General features: G+C 42.0%; 1 protein-coding gene and 1 long non-coding RNA gene across 2 annotated transcripts in view; both read left to right on the top strand.

Moving 5' to 3' along the window:
* The first annotated feature begins 4932 nt into the window (after positions 1–4932).
* Positions 4933–10743, top strand: LOC132889214 (uncharacterized). The gene is made up of 3 exons (XR_009655023.1): positions 4933–5046; positions 10401–10429; positions 10510–10743. It is a non-coding gene; the product is annotated as an uncharacterized LOC132889214 (long non-coding RNA).
* Positions 10744–10898: 155 nt separating this feature from the next.
* The window catches only part of LOC132885354 (serine/threonine-protein kinase D1-like), a 168045-nt gene continuing 153484 nt past the window's right edge, over positions 10899–25459 (top strand). The window contains exon 1 of the mRNA XM_060919967.1: positions 10899–11024. Within this exon, the coding sequence (XP_060775950.1) occupies positions 10899–11024 (126 nt within the window). The remainder of the gene's footprint in view (positions 11025–25459) is intronic.

The raw sequence follows: 25459 nt of genomic DNA, 5'->3' as shown, positions 1-25459 counted from the left end.
AGTTTGGATGCCTACAAATATTTTGTGTCAGGCTGGGTAACGTACCTACATCAGTGGGTCGTCCCTGGAGCCGGTGGTCGCAATCTTATTACAGCTAAGGTTTGTTCACGTTTTCATTCACTTTCGGTCCTCAGGATAAACAAAATGTTATTAAATGTCATTGAAATAACTTCTTAGTCTGTTGAGACATGGTCCGTTATAAATTTGCTGTTACCAGGCAATGATCAAGAACTGTATTATTAGGGTCGGTGTCTGTGTTGTAGCAGTGTACCAGCAGCTAGCTGTTAGCACTAGCTAATGTCAACAACATCGTACCTAGTATGTTACTGTAGCAATGTTTACGTTCAGTCATTTGGATGAATGTTAAAACCTTTCAGTCTCAAGTTTTTCATTTACTATTTTACTGAGCTAGCGCGCTCGGGCAAGCTGGGAGCTAGCGCGCTCAGGCGCCCGAGCGCGCTAGCTCCCAGCCTGCCCGAGCGCGCTAGCTCCCAGCCTGCCCGAGCGCGCTAGCTCCCAGCCTGCCCGAGCGCGCTAGCTCCCAGCCTGCCCGAGCGCGCTAGCTCCCAGCCTGCCCGAGCGCGCTAGCTCCCAGCCTGCCCGAGCGCGCTAGCTCCCAGCCTGCCCGAGCGCGCTAGCTCCCAGCCTGCCCGAGCGCGCTAGCTCCCAGCCTGCCCGAGCGCGCTAGCTCAGTAAACTAGTAAATACAGTAAAGGAAAAACTTGAGACTGAAAGGTTTTAACAGTCATCCAAATGACTGAACATAAACATTGCTACAGTAACATACTAGCTACTATGATGTTGACATTAGCTAGCTTGACCTTCAAAATGGCGGACACCGGGGCGTCACGTGACCCTGTGACGTCAGGTGAAAAACCTCAATTGGCGTAAGTTTGGCTTACTGTTTGGGGGGAGCCACAGGTTGCATTTTTGTTTGGGTTTGTGGGAGATAAATTTGGTTTAGTTTTATGTCCAGCCTTATTTTTTTCGCGATGTATTTTGGCAGTTTATGTAACCGGATGAAAATATTTTGGAGCTATCGTTCATCCTCGGCTTAGAGCGCCATTGCGCTGGGGCTTTAGGCTAGAGTGTCACTGTGCCTGGGCCGAGGACATCGCCATGGAAATTCGGGCTGAACTGGCTTTGGTCGGGGCAGCTCGACTCCAGCGGTATTGGTGAGTAAATAACTTGGCTCTTGGGCACAGTGTGAAGCTACTGTAGGTTAGCATATGGTGGGTAAATGTTTTAGATATGGGGAAGCTCCATAGTTTGTCCAGTTTTGTGAGCTGTCTGTATTTCGCGTGGTAGTTATTTGGGTTGGATAGTCTGGAAGATCAATTTGTTTATTTTGTATGAGCGTTGGTTGTTAGTTTGTTGCGTGGGTAGTTGGTACACTTACAGCGTTATGAGTGCAGTGGAGGAGTTTTTGCGAGCTCCATCAGAGGAGTTGTGTGAAGTTCACGAAAGATCCGCTGTTTAGTATAGCGGACCATTATGAGCCGGAAATAACCATTCCTAAGTCATCTAAAAAAGACCAATTGTTTGACTTTATTCATAACAAATTAATAGAGAGAGAGAGGTGCTGCCGGTGGGTTCACCGAGCGAGACTGGTAAGCTGGAAATACCACTTGTAGATACATCAGCTGGGGTAGATCCGACGGCAACACAATTGTTAGACACGTCCTCGAGTTCCAGTATGCGCTCCTCTAGCCAGCTGACTTTCGAGCAACAAGTGGAGTTGCTAAGGATGCAGTTGGAACAAAAGAAATTGGAAATGCAGGAAAGGGAAAAAGATCGTTTATTGGAAATAGAAAAGCTTAAACATAATGAGGTGTTGGAGTTGGAAAAGCTTGAACATGAACAATAAGTGACAGTTTGTGCACTCACACTAATTAATTAGTAGATCACTGATATTACACATTTTTGCATTGCAATGTATTGTTACATTTCTACTACACGTACAAACCAATCAGTTAAATTCTTGTCTACAAAACAGGAAATGGAGAAAATACAGATGTTGTGACTCATTATTCGTTCATCTTCAGTAAGTGGTTTATCCTGGTCAGCGCCACCATAGATCTAGAGTCTACCGAGGCAGGAATGCCCCCTGGAAAGGAATTAAGACCCATCACACACTCATTCACTCCTAGGGGCAATTTATTGAAACAAATTAAATTTTTTTTTCGAAGAGTCAGAACCCACACACACTTCCAGTTAACACAAGAAGTGACAAACCACATGCTTTCTCCCACCCATCTCACACAGAGAGCAACTCCAAACCAGAAGCCTGAATCTGAGGAGGACATTGCTGTGGTAACAGTCAACACTATTTATGAAGAGTATCCCTTTAAAGCGCGACCTCACGTTGAGGACTCTGCCGAACAACCACCAATCGGGTAACCACACATCATGGACTATAGTACAGTACTATAGTCTGTACTAATATTACATTTAGTGTTTATACAGTACATCATGTATCCTGCATAAACACTACACTCGCCAGCCATCCATCTCTTGTCTCTTTCAGTCCATGTTTCAGTAGTAATATCGCCTTGATGAGGGTGGTGCAGTCAGTTAAACAAACTAAGAGGAGATCCAGTGGAATATTGAAGAAAGGCTGGCTGTTGCACCCTATCAATGTAGATACACTGGTGAGTGAACACTAATACACACACCAGAAGAACACACTGACATTTGTTGTCAGGGGAAAATTGTGTAGATTTGTAAATGTTAGATAATGAACATCAGTTCGGTTTGTCTTGCAGAGAAAAAGGCACTACTGGGTTCTAGATGGGAAAAGCATCACACTGTACCAGAACAAGAACAGCAACAAGTACTACAAGGTGCTTTGTATTCCCTGTGAATCACACAACCTCCCAGAACGTTATTGTACCTTATACTACAGCACTACTCAAATCTGATTGGTCAGAAGGTGTTGATTAATTTTCCATAATAGCAGATGTGATGATAGAGGAATGAAACACTTCAGGATGCGTTATTTAAGCAGTATCATACAAGCAAGAGTGTGATTATAATGAATATCTACTGGTTCTGTGTAAGTACCAGCCTGCAGGCCAAGTGCAATAGGTAATTACAGCTGTGCTGATTATTCAGTATAACCACACAATTACGAGTGCAATATTACTTTTATACAACAGTTCTATAAGCAAGACATTAATATTGATTATTATACATACAGGGCACTTTTTCGATGGAATAAAAATGTTCTATTCCCTTCTAGCAGGTTTCATTCATTTGGTTTGATAGCATGCAGTATTGCTAGCATATCTTTTATCCTATGTGCATTACGTCACTCTACCTAATGGAGAATGTGCGTTGAATATGGTTTATATTGCATGGTTGTCAAGACATGTCACACATTGGAGCTGATACAAATATTCAGTGAGAGGTTTCTGCTGCGCATGCACAGAAGCATTTCTTTGTTCAATGGGAAAGAGAAAGATGCATTGAACACCCAAAAGACTCCCAAAACTTCATTAGATATTCTTCTCGTAGATTTACAAGAGAAAAACATACCAACAGACATCGAAAAACTGAAAAAGAGAGTTGCACGGTAAGGTCAGACAAACAATGTCATGCCCCCATGTTGTCTCTGGACCTCCAGACCTGATGCCAATTGGTGCACAAAAGTGCCACAGACCTGACGGGTATAGAAGTTGCCCCACAGTGACAACCGACTTGCCGAGTGATGCCATCCGTTGGCCATTTCAGTGGCACTTCTGCATGCCATCTAGTGGTGTGCCATTGACCCTGTTGGGTTCATCTGCCACATTGCACCGAAAAGTACCCTGCTGCCAGCGCCTTATTGGTGATGTACTATTTAACCCATAGCTGAAAGCCACTTCGGGTCAGCGCGGACCTGGGGGCAATGGTGATTAAGGGGTAACTCCACTTCCCCCAATGCTCAAGTCCTCCTGGACCTGAGACTCTCAACTGGTTGCAGTTTAAAATCATACCTGGGACTTCTTAATAATATTGGCTGGCTTTTTTCATGGTATATCAGATATATTCCATTCAGCTAGCATAATATTGAACTGATCTTCGACTAATTCAATATCATGCTAGCTGAATGGAATATATCTGATATACGTACTACTCAACGCCAGTATGGCCAAACACTGTTTCTTTTTGATCCCAAAGAAGCCACACTCACTTTATAGCACATCAGGTAACTGGCTAGCTAGCTCACATTGATTGATTGATTCGTACATTCCCGTTAAAAGTACTTCAGGTAAAATCGGCATCCTGCATTCTTTTTCATCTTCATCTGATGAGCTTTCATATTTTAAGCCAAAAGTTATATTCCTGAAAAGTGTCCTTTTTGCCATGTTTGTTGTTGATGTCACGAACACCACTGCAGTAACGGTTTCAAAATAGGAAGTGTAATTTACGTGGTGGACACAGACAAGCAGAGTGGTCAACACAGTGAAATGTCCCAGTGCATTTATCGGAAATATGGGCACTCTTGGTAAACTGTGTGACCAGTCAAATTAGTCAAATGGAACTAACTGGTGTATAATGCAGAATGATCATTTTGTGGGTTTTAACAGTAACTCTCCCACACACCACTCCGCCTTCGATAATTTTCCTATAACATCATGCCCCCCCCCACCCAGGTGTTCTCTTCCTCACTTCGCAAAAATCTAACATATCCTTTTTAGTACATCCTTTTTAGTATGTCCACTTATATATAAATATAAAAAATAATTTGTTGTTTATCTCATATGGCATCTTTAAAAATGTAAATGTTCTGTGTTTGGCTCTCATAAGCTGTCACACATTGTTCCTAATCCTTCCTCCTTGCTGTACAGGAGCTGCCTCTGTCTGAAGTGCTGCAGGTTCGAGGTTCATCTCAGCTCACTGTTACTGTGCAGTCAGATGACGCTGGTCATTCCTTTGAGCTGCTGACGAGTTCTGTGGTCTACTGTGTGTTCGCAAATACAGAAGGAGCAGCCTGGGAGTCGGCCATCAGACTCGCGCTCATGCCTTTACAGAGCATTGGCCTCAGCACAGCAGGGCCTGCAGGTCTCTCTCTCTCTCTCTCTCACACCCACCCACCCACACACACACGCAAATTGTTTATACGAACTTATTCCAGGTATTCCTAAATGTCCCATAATATTACACCCGAAATTAAAACCTTTACAAAAAATAAAAATTAGAGCACTTTCCACTTTAACCCAAATGCAGTCAAGCAACCGAGACATGTTTGCTTCTTTAGTTCTGCACAGGTGCTGCAAGGTTTAATGGCGCAAACAAGTAAATTAAAAAAAAAATACTCTTGGACGACAGTACCGTTAAATTTTTAAATCTGACTGGTCATAAGGGTGTTGCTTACTTTTCCATAACAGCAGCTCTGGCTGTAATTCAAGTGCAATATCTTTATATTTAATGCAATCATTCTTTTACACTAGTATTATAGTAACAGCTCTTTCACAGAGACTTGTATGGTGGATACTCTACAAAACCTAAGACTTTGTTAGTTATCAAAGAAAAACGTGAAATTTTCTGTTAGGGTTTGTGTCAGAGCTTTGTAATGGTCAGCAAATGTTCCAACAAGTCTACAAGCCAGAGGATGTTACACTTTGTGGTTTCTCTTGCACAAGCTGAAAAAAGAGAGGCTGGTGAAGGAGTGACTCTAACACCTACAATACAAGTGCTAGCAGGAAGTAACTTGTTTCTAACTAGAGTAACAGTTAAAAAGCATGACGTGCCATTCTTTAATAATTAAAAATGTAATTGTTGAAACATTTTTGTGGTAAGAGGTAAGTGCTGTTGTTTGGGGTGTGGGTCAAATTCAGAGCTGTAACAGTTACACCAGCCTGTCATTGATTATTTTCCTATTACAGCATGCCCCAAAGTGTATCTTTCCTTACTTATTAAAGTGGCTTGCAAAATTATTCCCCCCCCCCCCCCCCCGGCTTTTTACCCATTTTGTTTCATTACAACCTGTAATTTAAATGTTTTTTTAATTGAATTTTATGTAATGGTTCTTCACAAAATAGTCTAACTTGGTGAAGTGAAATGAAGAAAAAATATAAATAAAAAATAAACTGAAAATTGGCATGTACATATATATTCTCCCCATTTGCTATGAAGCCCCTAAAAAGTTCTGGTGCAACCAATTACTTTAATAAGTCACATAATTAGTGAAATAAAGTCCACCTGTGTATTATATACCAACAGATCAAGTGTCACATAATCTGTTGGTTCAACCTCAATGCCAAAAAAGTTCGGACAAAGTACAAATTGTAAATAAAAACGGAATGCAATGATGTGGAAGTTTCAAAATTCCATATTTTATTCAGAATAGAACATAGATGACACATCAAATGTTTAAACTGAAAATGTATCATTTAAAGAGAAAAATTAGGTGATTTTGAATTTCATGACAACACCACATCTCAAAAAAGTTGGGATAAGGCCATGTTTACCATTGTCTTTTTTGTCATATCTTCCGTTTTATGATGCGCCAAATGTTTTCTATGGGTGAAAGATCTGGACTGCAGGCTGGCCAGTTCAGTACCCGGACCCTTCTTCTACGCAGCCATGATGCTGTAATTGATGCAGTATGTGGTTTGGCATTGTCATGTTGGAAAATGCAAGGTCTTCCCTGAAAGAGACGTCGTCTGGATGGGAGCATATGTTGCTCTAGAACCTGGATATACCTTTCAGCATTGATGGTGTCTTTCCAGATGTGTAAGCTGCCCATGCCACATGCACTAATGCAACCCCATACCATCAGAGATGCAGGCTTCTGAACTGAGCGCTAATAACAACTTGGGTCGTCCTTCTCCTCTTTAGTCCGAATGACACGATGTCCCTGATTTCCATAAAGAACTTCAAATTTTGATTCGTCTGACCACAGAACAGTTTTCCACTTTGCCACAGTCCATTTTAAATGAGCCTTGGCCCAGAGAAGACGTCTGCGCTTCTGGATCATGTTTAGATACGGCTTCTTCTTTGAACTATAGAGTTTTTGCTGGCAACGGTGGATGGCACGGTGAATTGTGTTCACAGATAATGTTCTCTGGAAATATTCCTAGCCCATTTTGTGATTTCCAAAACAGAAGCATGCCTGTATGTGATGCAGTGCCGTCTAAGGGCCCGAAGATCATGGGCACCCAGTATGGTTTTCCGGCCTTGACCCTTACGCACAGCGATACTTCCAGATTCTCTGAATCTTTTGATGATATTATGCACTGTAGATGATATGTTCAAACTCTTTGCAATTTTACACTGTCGAACTCCTTTCTGATATTGCTCCACTATTTGTCAGCGCAGAATTAGGGGGACTGGTGATCCTCTTCCCATCTTTACTTCTGAGAGCCGCTGTAACTCCAAGATGCTCTTTTTATACCCAGTCATGTTAATGACCTATTGCCAATTGACCTAATGAGTTGCAATTTGGTCTTCCAGCTGTTCCTTTTTTGTACCTTTTAACTTTTCCAGCCTCTTATTGTCCCTGTCCCAACTTTTTTGAGATGTGTTGGTGTCATGAAATTTCAAATGAGCCAATATTTGGCATGAAATTTCAAAATGTCTCACTTTCGACATTTGATATGTTGTCTATGTTCTATTGTGAATACAATATCAGTTTTTGAGATTTGTAAATTATTGCATTCCGTTTTTATTTGCAATTTGTACTTTGTCCCAACTTTTTTGGAATCGGGGTTGTATATAATACACCTTTTCTGAAAGGCCCCAGAGGCTGCAACACCACTAAGCAAGAGGCACCACTATCCAAATAACACCATGAAGACTAAGGAGCTCTCCTAACAAGTCAGGGACAAAGTTGTTGAGGTACAAGTCAGGGTTGAGTTCTTAAAAAAAAAAAATCCAAATCTTTGATACCCCGGAGCACCATCAAATCCATCATCATCAAATGGAAAGAACATGGTACCACAACAAACCTGCCAAGAGAGGGCTGCCCACCACAACTCATGGACCAGGCAAAGAGGGCATTAATCAGAGGGGCAGCACAGAGACCAAAGGTCACCCTGAAGGAGCTGCAGAGTTCCACAGCAGAGACTGGAATATCTATCCATAGAATCCCAATAAGTCGTACATTCCACAGAATGGGGCTTCATGGAAGAGTGGCTAGAAAAAAGTCATTGCTTAAGAAAACACGTTTGGAGTTTGCCCAACAGCATGTAGCGGACTCCCCAAACACATGGAAGAAGATTCTCTGCTCAGATGAGACTAAACTTGATCATTTTGGCCATCACGGGAAATGCCATGTGTGGCGCAAACTCAACACCCTGAGAACACCATTCCTACAGTGAAGCATGGTGGTGGCAGCATCATGCTGTGGGGATATTTTTCATCTGCAGGGACAGGAAAGCTGGTCAGGACTGAAGGAAACATGGATGGCACTAAATACAGGGCAATTCTGGAGGAAAACCTGTTTGAGTCGGCCAGAGGTTTGAGACTTGGACGAAGGCTCAAGTTCTGGCAGGACAATGACCCTAAATATACCGTACTGTTAAGGCTACACTGGAGTGGTTTAAAGGGAAACATTTAAATGTGTTGGAATGGCCTAGTCAAAGCCCAGACCCCAATCCAATTGAGAATCTGTGGTCAGACTTGAAGATTGCTGTTCACCAGTGGAGCCCATCCAACTTGAAGGAGCTGGAGCAGTTTTGCCTTGAGGAATGGGCAAAAATCCCAGTGGCTAGATGTGGCAAGCTCATAGAGACTTATCCAAATGACTTGCAGCTATAATTGCACCAAAAGTGGCTCTACAAAGTACTGACATTAGGGGGGTGAATAGTTATGCATGTTGAAGTTTTCTGTTTGGCTGAGGCTAAGGACACCGCCGCTGTTTCCCTAAATTAAATATATTACTTGCAGGCACCGCCGCTGTTTCCCTAAAATAATGTTCTTACTTGCGGGTACCGGGCATGCTTTCTCCTCAAAAAATGGTTAATTAGGAAACTATAGCTTGTTGTAAAATATGCCGGTATATAGTGCATAGATTAAAAAAAAAAATTACATATATAGAACAGTGGTTAGCGCTGTCGCCTCACAGCAAGAAGGTCCTGGGTTCGAGCCCCGGGGCTGGCGAGGGCCTTTCTGTGTGGAGTTTGCATGTTCTCCCCGTGTCCGCGTGGGTTTCCTCCGGGTGCTCCGGTTTCCCCCACAGTCCAAAGACATGCAGGTTAGGTTAACTGGTGACTCTAAATTGACCGTAGGTATGAATGTGAGTGTGACTGGTTGTCTGTGTCTATGTGTCAGCCCTGTGATGACCTGGCGACTTGTCCAGGGTGTACCCCGCCTTTCGCCCGTAGTCAGCTGGGATAGGCTCCAGCTTGCCTGCGACCCTGTAGAAGGATAAAGCGGCTAGAGATAATGAGATGAGATATATAGAACATCTGCAGGACACCAATACGTGTCAAGTTGTGCTGTGGCACTAAATTTCTGCACTGATGTGTGCATACATGTGCTTATGTACTTTATTCAAGTATGACGGTCTATTTGTGTATGCACATTCATGTAAACGAAAAGAAAAATCCTTCCACGTCCATACTCGAAGAGAGCCATAATTTTGACACATGTATATATTTATTCATGTACTGATCTTACATTAATATCAATAAAAAATGGGCCAAGGGCCCTGTATGCTACCGGCCTTAGTGTACATCAGCTAAGTAAAGGTCGTCAAAGGTGTTTGCACTCAAAGCGCACGTAGGAGTACGTAAACTTGGCATCGTACAGTGGCTGTCCAGGCCTGATGTTCTTATTAGCTTTTTCAACAGTTCTGGAATTCTTCACAGTAAAAAGGTGACCATTGTTTTGCACCACACACTAAAAACCCCTTTGAAGTGCTCCCAACTTTCAAATGGTGTGTTGAGCGTCTCTGACCCCCCCCCCGCCCATCTTCAACAGTTTAAACGCCCGCCAGATATGACTGGAAGAAAGATTGTTTTCTTCTTTCTGACTGGTTGAGAGTAGTGGTGTCCAAGATTGGAATTTGCTGCATTTGGGAAACAGCGGCAGTGGACCTGGACACAGCGTTTCTGTGTCTAGGTCAAATCTGGCGATTTGTTGTTTGCTTCACAATTTAAAAAAAAAAAAAATCACATCTTCAAAGTTGTAGGCATGTTCTGTAAATGAAATGATGCAAAAGTATTGAAAACTACTAAATACGCAAATCAGATTAGAATTAAATGATAGTTTATAAGTCCACTTTCACACTTTAGGGCCACTATATCTCCTGTATGAGTTTTTTTTTTTTTTAATATAAATCTTTTTGATCCATATTTATAGAGGAAAGCACAGTGTGCATTAATCACTGAAATGTAAGGATTGGTGAATGTAATGAGTGAGAACAGAAAAATTCCTTGAGAATAAAGTTTTGCTGTTTGTTATTTATCTAGATGATCGAGCCATCAGTGAAGAAATCCAGGTGAGTATTTATTCTCATACAGCTGTTGCAGGAAATACCTGTATTCTGTGTGGGCTAACACTGTCATGGGTGTTTCTCAGGATATTAGTTTGCTGTATCAGGTTTTCTCTGATGAAGTGTTGGGATCAGGTCAGTTTGGAGTGGTGTACGGAGGTAAGGTGTTCATTCAGAGTGATAAGTAATCTACACTGTTAGTCCATTAAGAGCTGGCCATGTACAGAGAGTTGGGTTTGTGTGCAGGTACTCACAGGCAGACGGGACGACCAGTAGCCATTAAGGTCATTGATAAAACTCGCTTCCCGGCCAAGCAGGAGAGACAGCAAAAATGAGGTGGCAATACTGCAGGTCTGTTGAATGAGTGTGTTCTTTATAGTGGAATTAGTTTCAGAAAATGATTGCTATATTGCCTTGTTAATGCTGTGTGTGTGTCCAGAGTCTGTCCCATCCTGGAGTCATTGTACTTGAAGGCATGTTTGAGACACCTGAACGGACTTTTGTCATCATGGAGAAGCTCCATAGCGACATGCTGGAGATGATTCTGTCCAACGAGAACGGACGTCTTCCTGAACGCACCACACGCTTCCTTGTTATGCAGGTAGCCATGGAAATCTGTGCTATATTATAATCAGATGGTTTTTATTATTATTATTTTAATTATCAGTCTGAAATGGAAACTATTCTATTGTGTTTACGCCACACCACCACTCAGATACCGATTCTCAAGCTCTTGTTATTTAAGTATTAAACCAGGAAAACACTGGAATCTGTAGCACTATGGATGTTCCTGGTCTTAATTTAGAAAAGATAAGATACGGTGTCTTGCAAAAGTATTCATCCCCCTTGGTGTTTGTCCTGTTTTGTCACATTAGAAGCTGGAATTAAAATGGATTTTTGGGGAGGTTAGTACCATTTGATTTACTCAACATGCCTTCAACTTTAAAGGCTTTTTTTGTATTTTTTTTTTTAAATTGTGACACAAATGTTAATTAAGATGACCCCCCCCCCCCCCCCTGAAATCTGGAGTGTGCATATGTATTCACCCCCCTCCCCCAAAGCCAGTACTTTGTAGAGCCACCTTTTGCTGCAATTATAGCTGCAAGTCTCTGGGGGTATGTCTCTATTAGCTTAGCACATCTAGCCACTGGGATTTTTGCCCATTCCTCAAGGCAAAACTGCTCCAGCGCCTTCAAGTTAGATGGGTTCCGCTGGTGAACAGCAATCTTCAAGTCTGACCACAGATTCTCAATTGGATTAAGATCTGGGCTTTGACAAGGCCATTCCAAGACATTTAAATGTTTCCCTTTAAACCACTCCAATGTAGCTTTAGCGGTATGTTTAGGGTCATTGTCCTGCTGGAATGTGAACCTTCGTCCAAGTCTCAAACCTCTGGCTGACTCAAACAGGTTTTCCTTCAGAATTGCCCTGTATTTAGTGCCATCCACCTTTCCTTCAGTCCTGACCAGCTTTCCTGTCCCTGCAGATGAAAAATATCCCCACAGCATGATGCTGCCACCACCATGCTTCACTGTGGGAATGGTATTCTCAGGGTGTTGGGTTTGTGACACACATAGCATTTCCCATGATGGCCAAAATGATCAAGTTTAGTCTCATCTGACCAGATAATCATCTTTCATGTGTTTGGGGAGTCTGCCACATGTTGTTGGGCAAACTCCAAACGTGTTTTCTTAAGCAATGGCTTTTTTCTGGCCCCGTTTCTATAAAGCCCCATTCTGTGGAGTGTATGGCTTAAAGTGGTTCTATGGACAGATACTCCCATCTACACTGTGGGTCTTTGAAGCTCCTTCAGTGTTATCTTTGGTGTCTTTGTTGCATCAAATGCCCTCTTTGTCTGGTCTGTGAACTTTGGCGGGTGGCCTTCTCTTTCAAGAAGAAGAAGAAGCAGAAAGAAGAAACCTTTATTTGTCACATGCACACTTCAAGCACAGTGAGATTCATCCTCTGCATTTAACCCATCTGAAGCAGTGAACACACGCGTGCGCGCACACCCAGAGCAGTGGGCAGCCACACTACAGCACCCGGGGAGCAGTCAGGGGTTAAGTATCTTGCTCAAGGGCACTTTGGCCCAAGGCCGCCCCATGTTAACCTAACTGCATGTCTTTGAACTGTGGGGGAAACCAGAGCACCCGGAGGAAACCCACGCTGACATGGGGAGAACATGCAAACTCCACACAGAAAGGCCCTCACTGGCCACTGGGCTCGAACCCAGGACCTTCTTGCTGTGAGGCGACAGTGCTAACCACTACACCACCATTCTCTTGTCAGGTTTGTAGTGGTGACATATTCTTTCCATGTTCTTATAATGGATTTAATGGTGCTCCATGGGATATTCAAAGTTTGGGATATTTTTTTTATAACCCAACCCTGACCTATACTGATTTCACAACTTTGTCTCTGACCTGTTTGGAGTGTTCCTTGGTTTTCATGTTGTTTGCTTAGTACTGTAGCAGAGTCAAGGTCCTTCCAGAACAGGTGGATTTATATAGATGTCATGGGACAGATCATGTGACACTTTGATTGCACACAGGTGAATCTTAATCAACTAATTATGTGACTTGTGAAGTGAATTGGTTGGACCAGCTCTTATTTAGGGGTTTCATATAAAAGGGGGTGAATACCTATGCACACTCCAGATTTGTTTTTTCATCTTTATTGTTTGTGTCACAATAACACAACAATTTTCACTTTTAAAGTGGTAGGCATGTTGTGTAAATCAAATGGTGCTAACCTTCCAGAGCTTTTTTATTTTTATTTTCTTTTCTTTTATTTTCTTTAATCCTGGTCTCAGTATGGGGGGTGGAGGCGAGGCAAGCTGATGATAGTAAATCCTAAGATCCTATACATCCGCACATATTTTTATGTGATGCACAAGATCAGGAGTTGTTTAACTTTTTGGATCCTGTAAAAGAGGAAAAAATAATTTACAGACCTCAGCTGTACCGAATTATACTAATATTAAAACAAATCACGGATCATCTGGCTCTGCTTCAGGGATCACACTATGAGTACCATGGCACAAGATGATTGTGATTCTAGTTAATCAGGGTAAAGTGTTTTAACCCTTAAAATCCCTCACACTTATAAAACATTGTTGTGCTTTCAATCCATGTGCAGTGCTTGATTTTGTGCTTATAAAAGCCAAAACGACAGAGAGAAGACTATTGAAGAGGATAAAATATTGCCAGGATTCAGTTATACAGCAGCACCCACTTGTGGAGGATCTTCTACTTCCAACAACGAGTCCAACAAGAAAGCTAAAAGGCTGAAAAAACAAAACTTGGGCTGAATCAGAACGAAAGAAAGAAAATGATGCAGTAATATAATTTGTAAATATGTTTTCATGTGCATGTGTGCCTACAGAACTTCCAACTGTGGTGTGACCTGCGTCAGTTTGAGCAGCATCTGGGTTGCCGTTACCTCACTCATGACTCGGATGATGAGCACTGGAGATGCCACGCTCAGGAGAAAGGCCTCAGTCTCCCTCCACATCTACAGACAGAGCAGGGACACTAACACACACATACACTGGACACCTCAGTTTGATCAGGAGACCTGTGACTGTGGCGTGTGGACTGTACAGAATCCAGTGCCCTGATGTGATGTACATTTTATGCACACTGACTATTTTTAATAAAATGATGCAAAACTCTGGATTTGGGTTTTTAATTTATTGATTTAAACATAGAGTATACAGTAAGTGTATATAAAATGTGTCACTTATGCAAAGCACTAACAAGGTACAGAAGCCATCAGGAAGTGTAGAATTGTTACTTTTAAAGGTCTCATTGCATCGTTTTTTCATTAATTGTGCGGTGGTCTCTAGTATGAATGAATGCCCTGTGAGCCGGTTTTGGTGAAAAATGCTGTGGTTCTCCTGTTTCAGGCTGTTCTAGTTTGGTGGAGGAGCGGGTGGCAGGAGAACGACAGGATTTCAGCTCTTACTCATTAATATTCATGACATGTAAACATGTTACCTCTGATTAGCTAACAGCACTGTGACGCTACCTCCAGTGGGTCAGAACAAGCGGATGTTGGTGTCTTTTTGTAAAAACTGCTTTGATTGGCTATTATGGTCTCGACATCGATGTTTTGACGAATAACAATGTAGATAACACGAATTTTACATCACATTCAACGAGATTTAAACGAGACTAAAGATGGCAACTTACAAACAGGGCCGTTGACAGCTTTGGCTGGGCCCGGGACAAAATAATCTGAGTGGGCACACACACACATACGCGCGCACGCACATCGCCACACAGCAACCACCCACACCCAACACCTCTTTTCACAGTCTCCATTCACTCCAACCCTTAAATAACAGGTATTCCAAGCCCATTATAACAGTCAACCATTTTATTTCAACATATTTTACAGTTTGAACATTTCCTTAGTCTGCAACTATTCAGGTGCGAAATGCAATGCGCCGGACTTTTGCTGTGGCAAAGTCGTCAATAAGGTAATTGAAGTCCAGCTTCTTTGCAAGTTCGTGCTCTATAGAGAGCATAGCCAGCCCATTGAGCCTCTCCTGTGACATGTTTGAGCACAGATAGTTGATAAACCAAAATGATTGTTTACGGGATGGAACTGGGCCTCAATGAGAACGGAGTTATGGCTTTCCCAAAATCTGAACATAGAAGCATCACCACTAGTCACACACGGACTGGCCATTGGGAGTAGCGGGAGTTTTCCCGGTGGGCCGGTGATTCAGCGTGGGCCGGCGGAGAAAAAAAAAACAGTTGCGCGCTGGCCTTTAATATGATAAGCAATGTTAACAGTTTCTTTAAGAAACTGTTAACATTGCTTATCATATTAAAGGCCAGCGCGCAACTGTTTTTTTTTTTTTCTCCGCCGGCCCACCGGGAAAACTCCCGCTACTCCCGATGGCCAGTCCGTGTGTGCCACTAGTGATGTGTACAGTGAGTTTTTCAGTGTATTTTTTGTCTTGTTTTTCATAAACGTCCTTTCCGTACTCGATTTATAATGTTACAAAAAAAAATTGACACCCTCCGAACCACGTAACATTAGCCTATCTGACCTGGGGGCTGACACGTTTATTACGGATAAACCAAAAGGATTACAACGTTCCCTGGATATAGAACTGGACCGAGAAGATTTCAAAATCTTAACGTGTAAGCAACAACAATAAAACAGAGGTTGTTTTATTCATTTAGGGCTTATTAGGCTACTTTCATTAATTGCGCTTTTCATACAGGCCTATCATTTTTCACTTGAGCAAGGGAATTGTTTGAAGAGTATCCAGTCTAAGCGAAAGTTTAATGTTTTGCAACAGACTAACCTCAAAACACCCCATTTATAGCCCATTCGTTACAGTAAACTCTATCTAGCTGGCAATTTCACATGCCGTCGTATCTACACGGGATGATTTCCAACAAAATAAGGTTTAATTAACAAGAGGCAGCGTTCCACGGGCTTTCAGCTAACCGGAGTCCAGCTCAGCGCAGCTCAGCAAGCGTGCCTAAAACGTTTGGATATGATTGCGGGCCAATGTGCTATTCTTTGCTTCGTTGAGATATATGCAACACAGTGTTATTAAACCGATATGTTTATGAAATAATTCAATGCCCTGTGCATTTCAGTGTTCACTCAGTGTACCCTGCTATCCCCTACTTTATAATTATGAATGGCACATCGCGCGTGCTGGGGTTACATTACAGGGCTGGAAAAAAGTTGTGTCTCTTACCTGGCTCAGCTGCCCCACTGCATCATCTGAATCTTTTCTAAAATATCTATGCAGTGAGCCCCTGAGGCTCTTGGCTTCTTCATCTCTTTTTCTCTTTTCTTTTCTTTGCTCCTGACTTGTGCATGTTGGCAAACGGGCTCGCACGCTTATTGTCGAAGCGTTATGATGGAATAGTGCCATGTTATTTGGCGCCTTAATCAAAGACCAAACCATTTCTGCATTAGGGGTGGTAGGTGGGTTCTTGAATCTATTTTCGAAGACAATAAAGGCAAAAGAACCAGAAATCATTCATTGAATGCAAACATAGCACATTTTTCTCCCCCAAATCAACACATTTTGAAATGAAACAGAATGATTAATGGCATCTTCATGAGGGACCAGTTCTGGGCCCCCCCTCATGCCTGGGCCCGGGACAAAATACCCGGTTGTCCCCCCCTGTCGACGGCCCTGCTTACAAATAATGTGTAAACATCGTTGGAGTTAATAAAGTTTGAACAGCATGAAGGAACATACCCCAACCCCCCAAAATTAATAAAAAAAAAAAAAAATTCTCAACGGATTTGGCATAATATAAAAAGGTCGTTTTTTACTCAGAAAAAGCGGAAAACTCTCATCCCTGCCTAGCTTGTGACCATGTCATGCATGCTAACATGGAGAATATGAACATGCTATTTTGTGACAAAAACCTTCGAACAAAAAGTTCATGTTTTACTTACAGTACAGCTTGTGAGCTGGTGGTCGATCATCTTGACGGCACAGATCCAGGTATTAAAAACAACCTCGAAGCAAAACCAGTACTGAAGGCACCGAAGTTTGAAAAGTCACTGTGGTTGAAATGATCAGAACACAGTACTAACGCTGCATTATACTTCGCTGGTGGTGTTCCAAAGGTAAATTCCAACCATTTCTTCTTCAGCTCTTCTATCTTGGGCAAGAAATGCAACATTGATGTCTTACTGCCACAAATAACACAGGCACGAACTTGTTCAGACATGTTTTCAACTTGCTGTTAGGTCCTCTTCGTTAGCTACTGACGAGATGGGCTCTGCTATCTCTCCTCGTGCTTAAATCCGAACTTTCTTCCCGTGGGCGGTCGCAAGCCAAGGTGGGCGAGGCCATGAATACTAATTTTCGAAGTGACGCAAGTTCGTAGGGCTTTTTCAGATTCGCTCGTTTTTCCGACTATTTTCTTTCATAAGCTGATACAGGGAATGGGAGTAGAATTACGTTTTCGCATGCATATGCAACTCGGAGTGAACTATGGTATTTCAAAAAGAGACAGTATTAAACGTTTTTGGTGGAAGGGCACCTTTAAGACAAATTGCAGTCTGTGTGCTAATACATTATAACAGGCCTAATTAACTTCATTATATGGTCAAAAGTCTGATTATTACACCTGATCAGTATGCCCATATGCTTGTTGAACATGTACTGAACTAGACAGATTTATTTTTTACTTTTTATTAAAAAAAAACCCCTCAGACTCAAAATTAAATATTCTCTCATGAGATTTTTTTGTGCTGTTGGCCATAATTATCAAAATTAAAATAGAAAAATGCTTGAAACATTTTAATTGGCATGTAATTCAGAGCTGGCCCGTGGCATAGGCAATATAGGCAAATGCTAAGGGCGCTGTGTCTATCCAGGGACGCAGAAACGGGGGGAGAAAAATTATGACTTCCACTATTCTGAAAACGAGTCAGCATTATAATGTCTTAGCCTAATTTAATTGTACAGCAAAGCATGTAGTCAGGGTGCGATTTGTCAAAAAAAGCGGGGTGGGGTGTGGTGGTGGTTGTTAATCATGAAACAATAAGCGCTCAACAGTGGTTCGCCGTCTATAGTGTGTCTTCAGGCGCGCAAGTGCGCATCCGCGGCTATTCTCTGTTTTGGCCATGTAATAGCCTAAGTGTTGTTGGCTAAAGAGTGTTTTTGCATAACGTAGATAACTGACATAGATCTGTTGCTTGTTTTGAATATGGCTGCACTTGGAGCAGTCTGTCGGTGTCGTTGAGCAGTCTGGGCTGAAGTAAAGGTCTTTTATGCACCGAACACGTTTCGCAGCGAGATATTCCAATGGTGCCTGGCACTTTTTTTTTTAAAATAAAACAAAGTTGCTTTGTTGATCTGTGTTCTCATTAAAATGACAGTTTAGCAGCTCATTCAAGCAACCATGTTGCGAAGAGCTTCCTGGAGGAAAATATAATAAACGCGTTGAAAACAAGAAACAATCTCAGTGCGTCAAGACTGCAGGGAAACGAAACAAGCACTCGGATGTGTTCTCTTTACAAATAGCATAAATACAAAGGAGCTGAAATTGACGGGCGCAGATAGAGGGGGGGACGGGGGGGATTTGTCCCACCCAGATTTAAATTCACCTCGTTCGGTCCCCCCCACTTATAGGGAGGAAAAAGCGTCTATGCTGTGTTTCCTTGCATAAGGCAAACCTCACGGGAAAATCAAAAGACTAATTACCATTCGGTTTATTGAGGTCCACAGCAGTATATACATAGTTGCAACTGCGCAGACTGCACGGGTTGCGAGCTCGAGCTTGGTTGCTATGGTTACCCACAACAAGTTTGACAGGCATATCAGGGACAGTTCCTCCTAGTTCAGGACCCCAACACGGCATGATGAAGGGTGCCAAAAGGCAGAAAATGATTGCATCGTTTTTTCAAAAAAAAAAAAAAAACGACTGTAAGTAAACTGTGCCTTACTTTATCATATCACCTTGCAATTTTTTGATAGTCTGTTCAAAGTAATGTTGTAGTGAAAGTAAAATCGTATGGAGTGATGCCTTTCTGGTAGCCTCCTTCTTTCGTTCAGAGTGTGAATTACCCCACCATAATTGGGGGGTACCATCATGGTCCACTATCATATCAATCGCCCCCCGGTCTTGTCCCGTCTCGTCTATGGAAGTCGGTGTCAGTAACTCAACACAATAACTCTGAACAATAATTTTTAATGTCATTAAGAAGCATGACAAACCATACAGTACTACCACAGAAGAAAAACAGCAGTACAACCTGATAACCTTCTTTGTCAGAACAAACTGGGTATCAACACTACAAATGAGTCACATACAGTATATACACACATGCAGAACAGTCCTGCTGAATGTCTTGCTCTCTTTCGTCCTGCTGTGCCTCTCCTGTCTGCTGGGAACCCATTTTCTTTATTCACATGAACAGTGTATAAAACCTAACTGCACCTACACTTGTACTGTAATTGTCTGTAGATCTTAGTGCTAATATGTACTACTTACTCTTTTAGCACCAAAATAAATGCCTGATGTCTGGCCCTTTTCTTTTCCTCATGTTTGGCCTACTGTCTCTGTGAATAAAATCAAACAGGGTACTCAGATGAAACTATGACTATCTTAAAAATAATACAAAAGGAATGTAAGTAAAAACAATAGAAAACATCCATGTACTAGGCTATTTTGCCTAGGCTAGCCTACTACCTGGCTCTTTTTATGTTGCCCCCAGTCCCCAGAGGTTCTGATTGTAATTTTACATAGGCTTGGGTAGGCCTACATCAGAACTTCTTGTGCCTAATCACACACACAGGATGGGCCTATGTGCCAAATGAATTTCAGAAGGGCACAATTTATTCATGATAAAATGAGAATGGAAACATATGGAGTTCTTCTCCTTTGAAATGAGAATCGTTTTTATACCACACTGTAATAAGCTTGATTTAAATAGAGACTTAGCTTATCTTGCTAACTAACATTAACGTCCATCCACTGTAGCCTTCTGGCCTCAGTGGGTAAGTAATTCAACGTATAAAGATGTGACATGAGCTGAAAGAACAAATCACTTTAATAAATGAAAGTTGTAAAATAACACATTTTCAACAGGCTAAAAGTTGGTTAGCAACTAACATTACCAATGCACGTCTTCTGCTGCAAACCATAGACTGTATAAATTGCTGCAAACCCATGGACCGTATCTGATGAATCAACTGAATACGGTGTGGACTAGAAGCTATTGCTTCTAGCGCAGGGCTTTTCAAAGTGTGGGTCGCGCCTCCCCTAGGGGGCGCCAGAGTTCTTCGGGGGGGGGGGGGGGTGCAACATGAGGAAAAATAAACCAGAATAAGTTACTATTGCGGACATTTAGCGAACTTCAGCTAGCCTTTGCCAGAGACAAAATGGATCGATTTTTGGCACCTAAAGTTACAGTGAGTGAGGAGACAGAGTCTGGGCAAAGCAAAAAAAGAAGAAAGTATGACCACGATTATTTCAAGTTTGGATTTTCATGGACTGGATCTGAAGATGCTCCACTGCCACAGTGGGTTGTCTGCCAAGAGGTGCTAGCTAATGATGCTATGAGATGTTTAAAATGTGTAAAACAAGATGTTTAAAAAAAGCATAGATGTTTAAAATGTGTAAAAAAAAAAAAAAAGAGGTTTTCAAAAAGCACAGATGTTTAAAATGTGTAAAAAAAGATGTTTTAATAAAGCTCATATGTTTTAAATGTGTAAAAAAAAGATGTTTTCAAAAAGCACAGATGTTTAAAATGTGTAAAAGAAAAAAATAAAAATATGTACAACACCCATTTTTTAAAATACGAATGGAACATTACTGTAAGTATAGCAACAACAAAAATTGTAAGGGGGGGCGCTGTTTATTTGCTCTCTGCGGGGGGGGGAGGGGGGAGCTGACTCTCCCACACTTTGAAAAACCCTGCTCTAGCGCATTCTAGCGCTGCGGTGACTAAAAATGGTACGGTCCACTATAGAGATCTTGCAGTCACGTGACCGGAAAGTACACAACCGCCATCGTGTCGGTCAAAAACACCGCTGAATACTGCTGCACTCGTGTACAGAATGGATCAATTTCAACCGACGGACTACACGGCTCATTTTTCTAATGAACAGATAACTAGATATATGTCTAAAATAAACAATCTACAGATTTGTGACCCTCATGGCTTTCCAGACGGAGTTTTCACGACCGGATTTTGAACTGCCAGGAATACCCGGACGTGTATGATTACCTCATCAACTTTCTCTCGCTTTTCAGTGGTGAAGCACTGCGTGCTTATAAAACTCTGGACAGTTTTCTTTACAGAAATTCAGGATTTGTCAGCGACTCAGATGTGGCATCTTGTAAACAAGAAAATGATCCTCACTGGATGGGTAAGTCACTTAAGTATTGAGTATAGCACTGACCAGCCGATTATAGAATAGAATAAGGTAATTCCAAATCGTCCGTGTTGTTTACATGGATCTGGCATTGGAGAGGTAGAGGCTTGGCAGTGGAGGTTTGAGTAGCTGTTTTCTGAGCTTAGTCAACAGGCCGGCTCTGCCTGTAGCCTCGCTTTTGCTTCGGCTCCCGGCGCCGCCTCCTTCACTTTGCTTCCGATAACAATCCACGGAGACCCCGCTGGTCTCGCAATCTGGTCTCGTCCGGAATGTTTTTTTTTTTTCTCGTCCGGAATGTTATGCATGCGATGGAAATCGCTACAAACCGTCATTTTCTGCTGGAAACCAATGTCCAGTAAGTCCATACGGTTGTAGTGGATATTGAAGTCCGGTACAGACGAACAACGCGCAAAAATACACACAAAAAACATAAAAACCGTGCACAGGTAGGGAGAGCTTGTAGCCGCAGCCGTTGTAGTAGAATTGTATATAGTATCAAATCAAATCAAGTTTATTTGTACAGCGCTTTTAACAATAAACATTGTCGCAAAGCAGCTTTACAGAATTTGAACGACTTAAAACATGAGCTAATTTTATCCCTAATCTATCCCCAATGAGCAAGCCTGTGGCGACGGTGGCAAGGAAAAACTCCCTCAGACGACATGAGGAAGAAACCTCGAGAGGAACCAGACTCAAAAGGGAACCCATCCTCATTTGGGCAACAACAGACAGCCTGACTATAATATTAACAGTTTTAACAGGTATAACCCTCAACTGTCCTCATGGGGCCGTCCTTCACAGGAGTGGGGCGATAAAACTCCGACCAGACACAGGGCACCAGGATGGATCAAGCAGGTCCGAGGGGCAGAAGAGGCCAGCATCTCAATCCCAGGATCAACATGTAACTCAGAGGGACAGATGGGGGGGGGGGGAAGAGAAAGAAAACACGTTGTTAGGTATGCCCTAAAAATGACAAGTATTAAATCTGTGTGGTAGGCTCGCAGAGACGAGAGTCTTTACATCAGGCATAACACACAATGGCATGTTAATATGGTAAAAAATATATCATGACCTGCTCTGGCTGGATGCTTGATTGGGTGATGGGAGCACACTCCTCAGCAATGATGAGATGCAGATGGGACCCTTAGGCCTGGCCAAGACAATTCAGTTACATTTCACCGGGTCTGGGACATGCGACAGAACGTCTGACGGCCGATTCCCTGCAGGCTACGATAGCCAGTCGAGGTCCCCACCGTCTCCACCAAAAGATTTCCTGTTGACTCCATGTAACTCAGAGGGACAGATTTGGGGTGGGGGGGGGAGAGAAAGAAAATACAGGTGGTTAGGTATGCCCAATGTCACCTGAATAAGTAGGAACAGTATACATATTGCACCGAGTACAAGCAGGGACTCCGGCAACTAACTATGACAGCATAACTAAAAGGAGAGAGCCAGAAGGTAACACAGGCATGAGGGAGCCCCGGGACATAAAGCAGCCAGCCACTACACCGTCAACAAACTCGAGTGAGCAAGCGAGTGGGGACTAACAGCATCCATACATCCCAGTTTACCAAAACACTATGTCTGAGGACCCTCCAGATCTACTCCTTTACCTCATAAACACCATTAACAAAAGGCTTGACTAAACAGATGTGTTTTCAGCCTAGACTTAAATGCTGAGACTGTGTCTGATTCCCGAACATTACTTGGAAGGCTGTTCCATAACAGTGGGGCTTTGTAAGAAAAGGCTCTGCCCCCTGATGTAGCCTTCACTATACGAGGTACCAGCAGATAACCTGCACCTTTTGATCTAAGTAGGCGTGGCGGGTCATAGAGGAGCAGAAGTTCACTCAGGTACTGTGGTGCGAGACCATTTAGTGCTTTAAAGGTCAATAGTAGTATTTTATAATCAATACGAAATTTGATTGGGAGCCAATGCAGTGTGGATAAGACAGGCGTGATGTGGTCATATTTTCTAGTTCTAGTAAGGATTCTTGCTGCTGCATTTTGAACTAACTGGAGCTTGTTTATGCACTTATTGGAACATCCAGACAGTAAGGCATTACAATAATCCAACCTGGAGGTAACGAAAGCATGGACTAGTTTTTCTGCATCATGCAATGACATTAAACTTCTTATCTTTGCAATATTTCTGAGATGAAAGAAAGCTATCCGGGTGATGTTATCAATGTGAGTTTCGAATGAAAGACTGGGGTCAATAATCACTCCGAGGTCTTTTACTGCTGCACGTGAAGAAACAGAAAGGCCATCCAGAGTTACTGTGTAATCAGAAAACTTACTTCTAGCTGTATGTGGTCCTAGCACAAGTACTTCAGTCTTGTCAGAGTTAAGCAGAAGGAAATTTATAAGCATCCAGTGTCTAATGTCCTTAACACATTCCTCAATTCTATTAAGCTGGTGTCTCTCATCAGGTTTTGCAGAGACATACAACTGTTTGTCATCAGCATAACAGTGGAAACTAATACAATGTTTATGAATAATATCACCCAGAGGTAACATATATAGAGAAAAAAGCAGTGGACCCAAGACAGAACCTTGTGGAACACCAAACTTTACCTCGGTACGTCTAGAAATATCACCATTTATATCGACATACTGATAACGATCAGTTAGATAAGACCTGAGCCAGGAGAGGGCCGTTCCCTTAACTCCCACAACATTTTCTAGTCTATCCAGAAGAATGAAATGATCAATGGTATCAAATGCTGCACTAAGGTCAAGCAACACAAGTAGCGAGACACAGCCCTGATCAGACGCCAACAGTAGGTCGTTTACTACTTTAACCAGTGCTGTCTCTGTGCTATGATGAGGTCTAAATCCTGACTGATACATTTCATGGATGTTATTCCTATGTAAATATGAGCATAACTGCTGTGCCACAGCTTTTTCAAGGATCTTGGAGATAAAGGGGAGGTTTGATATTGGCCGATAATTGGACAGCTGACAGGGATCAAGGTCAGGTTTTTTAATCAGGGGTTTGATAACTGCTAGTTTAAAGGATTTGGGTACATAGCCAATCATAAGAGAAGAATTTATTATTTTTAGAAGCGGTTCAATTACTCCAGGCATTATCTGTTTGAATAGATGTGTCGGTAAGGGATCTAGTACGCAAGTTGAGGCTTTTGATGTAGAGATTAATGAAAGTAATTCAGTTTCTTTTAGGGGAGTAAAACATTCTAACTGATGATCTGATACAGTTATATTGTTAACTACAAGGTCACTTTCATTGTCTAACCTTAAATTAGTAGTTTGAATTTTTTGTCTGATATTCTCAATTTTGTCATTAAAAAAATTCATGAAGTCGTTGCTACTACATACTGCAGGTGTGCATGTGTTGATAGTGGACTTATTCCTGGTTAATTTTGCTACAGTATTAAATAGGAATCTAGGATTATTTTTGTTATCTTCTATTAGGGAGGATAAATATGTTGATCTCGCAGCACTAAGAGCTTTTCTATACTTCAGGAAGCTCTCCTTCCAAGCTAATTTGAACACTACCAATTTTGTTTGACGCCATTTACGTTCCAATTTTCGAGTGGTCTGTTTTAATGTGCGAGTGTCATCATTATACCAGGGTGCTAATTTTTTGTCTCTGACCATTTTCCTTTTTAGAGGAGCTACATTATCTAAAGTATGGCGGAATGTTGACTCTAAGCATTCAGTTGCCTGATCAAGTTCTGCAGGGGCTGACAGTGACCCAATCAAAGTTGACAGCTCTGGGAGATCATTTATAAAGCTCTGTGCAGTAGTTGACGTGAAAGTACGTTTAATACAGTAGCATGGTGAGGTGCATATATTATTACTCAGACATATTTTGAATGAGATGAGACAATGATCTGAGATAACTTCAGACTGTGGAAGTATGACTATATTGTCTACGTTTAATCTGAATGTTAGTATTAGATCAAGGGTGTGACCACCATTATGGGTCGGTCCTATGACATTCTGCTTAATCCCGACTGAATCTAAGATGGACACAAACGCTGTTTTTAAAGGGTCTTCTGGGTTATCGAAGTGAATATTAAAATCTCCGACAACTTAAGCTTTGTCTAAGGAAATAACCAAATCTGAGATAAAATCTGCAAATTCAGAAAGAAACTCAGAATATGGCCCCGGGGGCCTGTAAATAATAAGCA

Source organism: Neoarius graeffei, chromosome 1 (genome assembly GCF_027579695.1).
Source record: "Neoarius graeffei isolate fNeoGra1 chromosome 1, fNeoGra1.pri, whole genome shotgun sequence".
NCBI lineage: Eukaryota > Metazoa > Chordata > Actinopteri > Siluriformes > Ariidae > Neoarius > Neoarius graeffei.
This window is presented reverse-complemented; position numbering and strand designations above follow the sequence as displayed.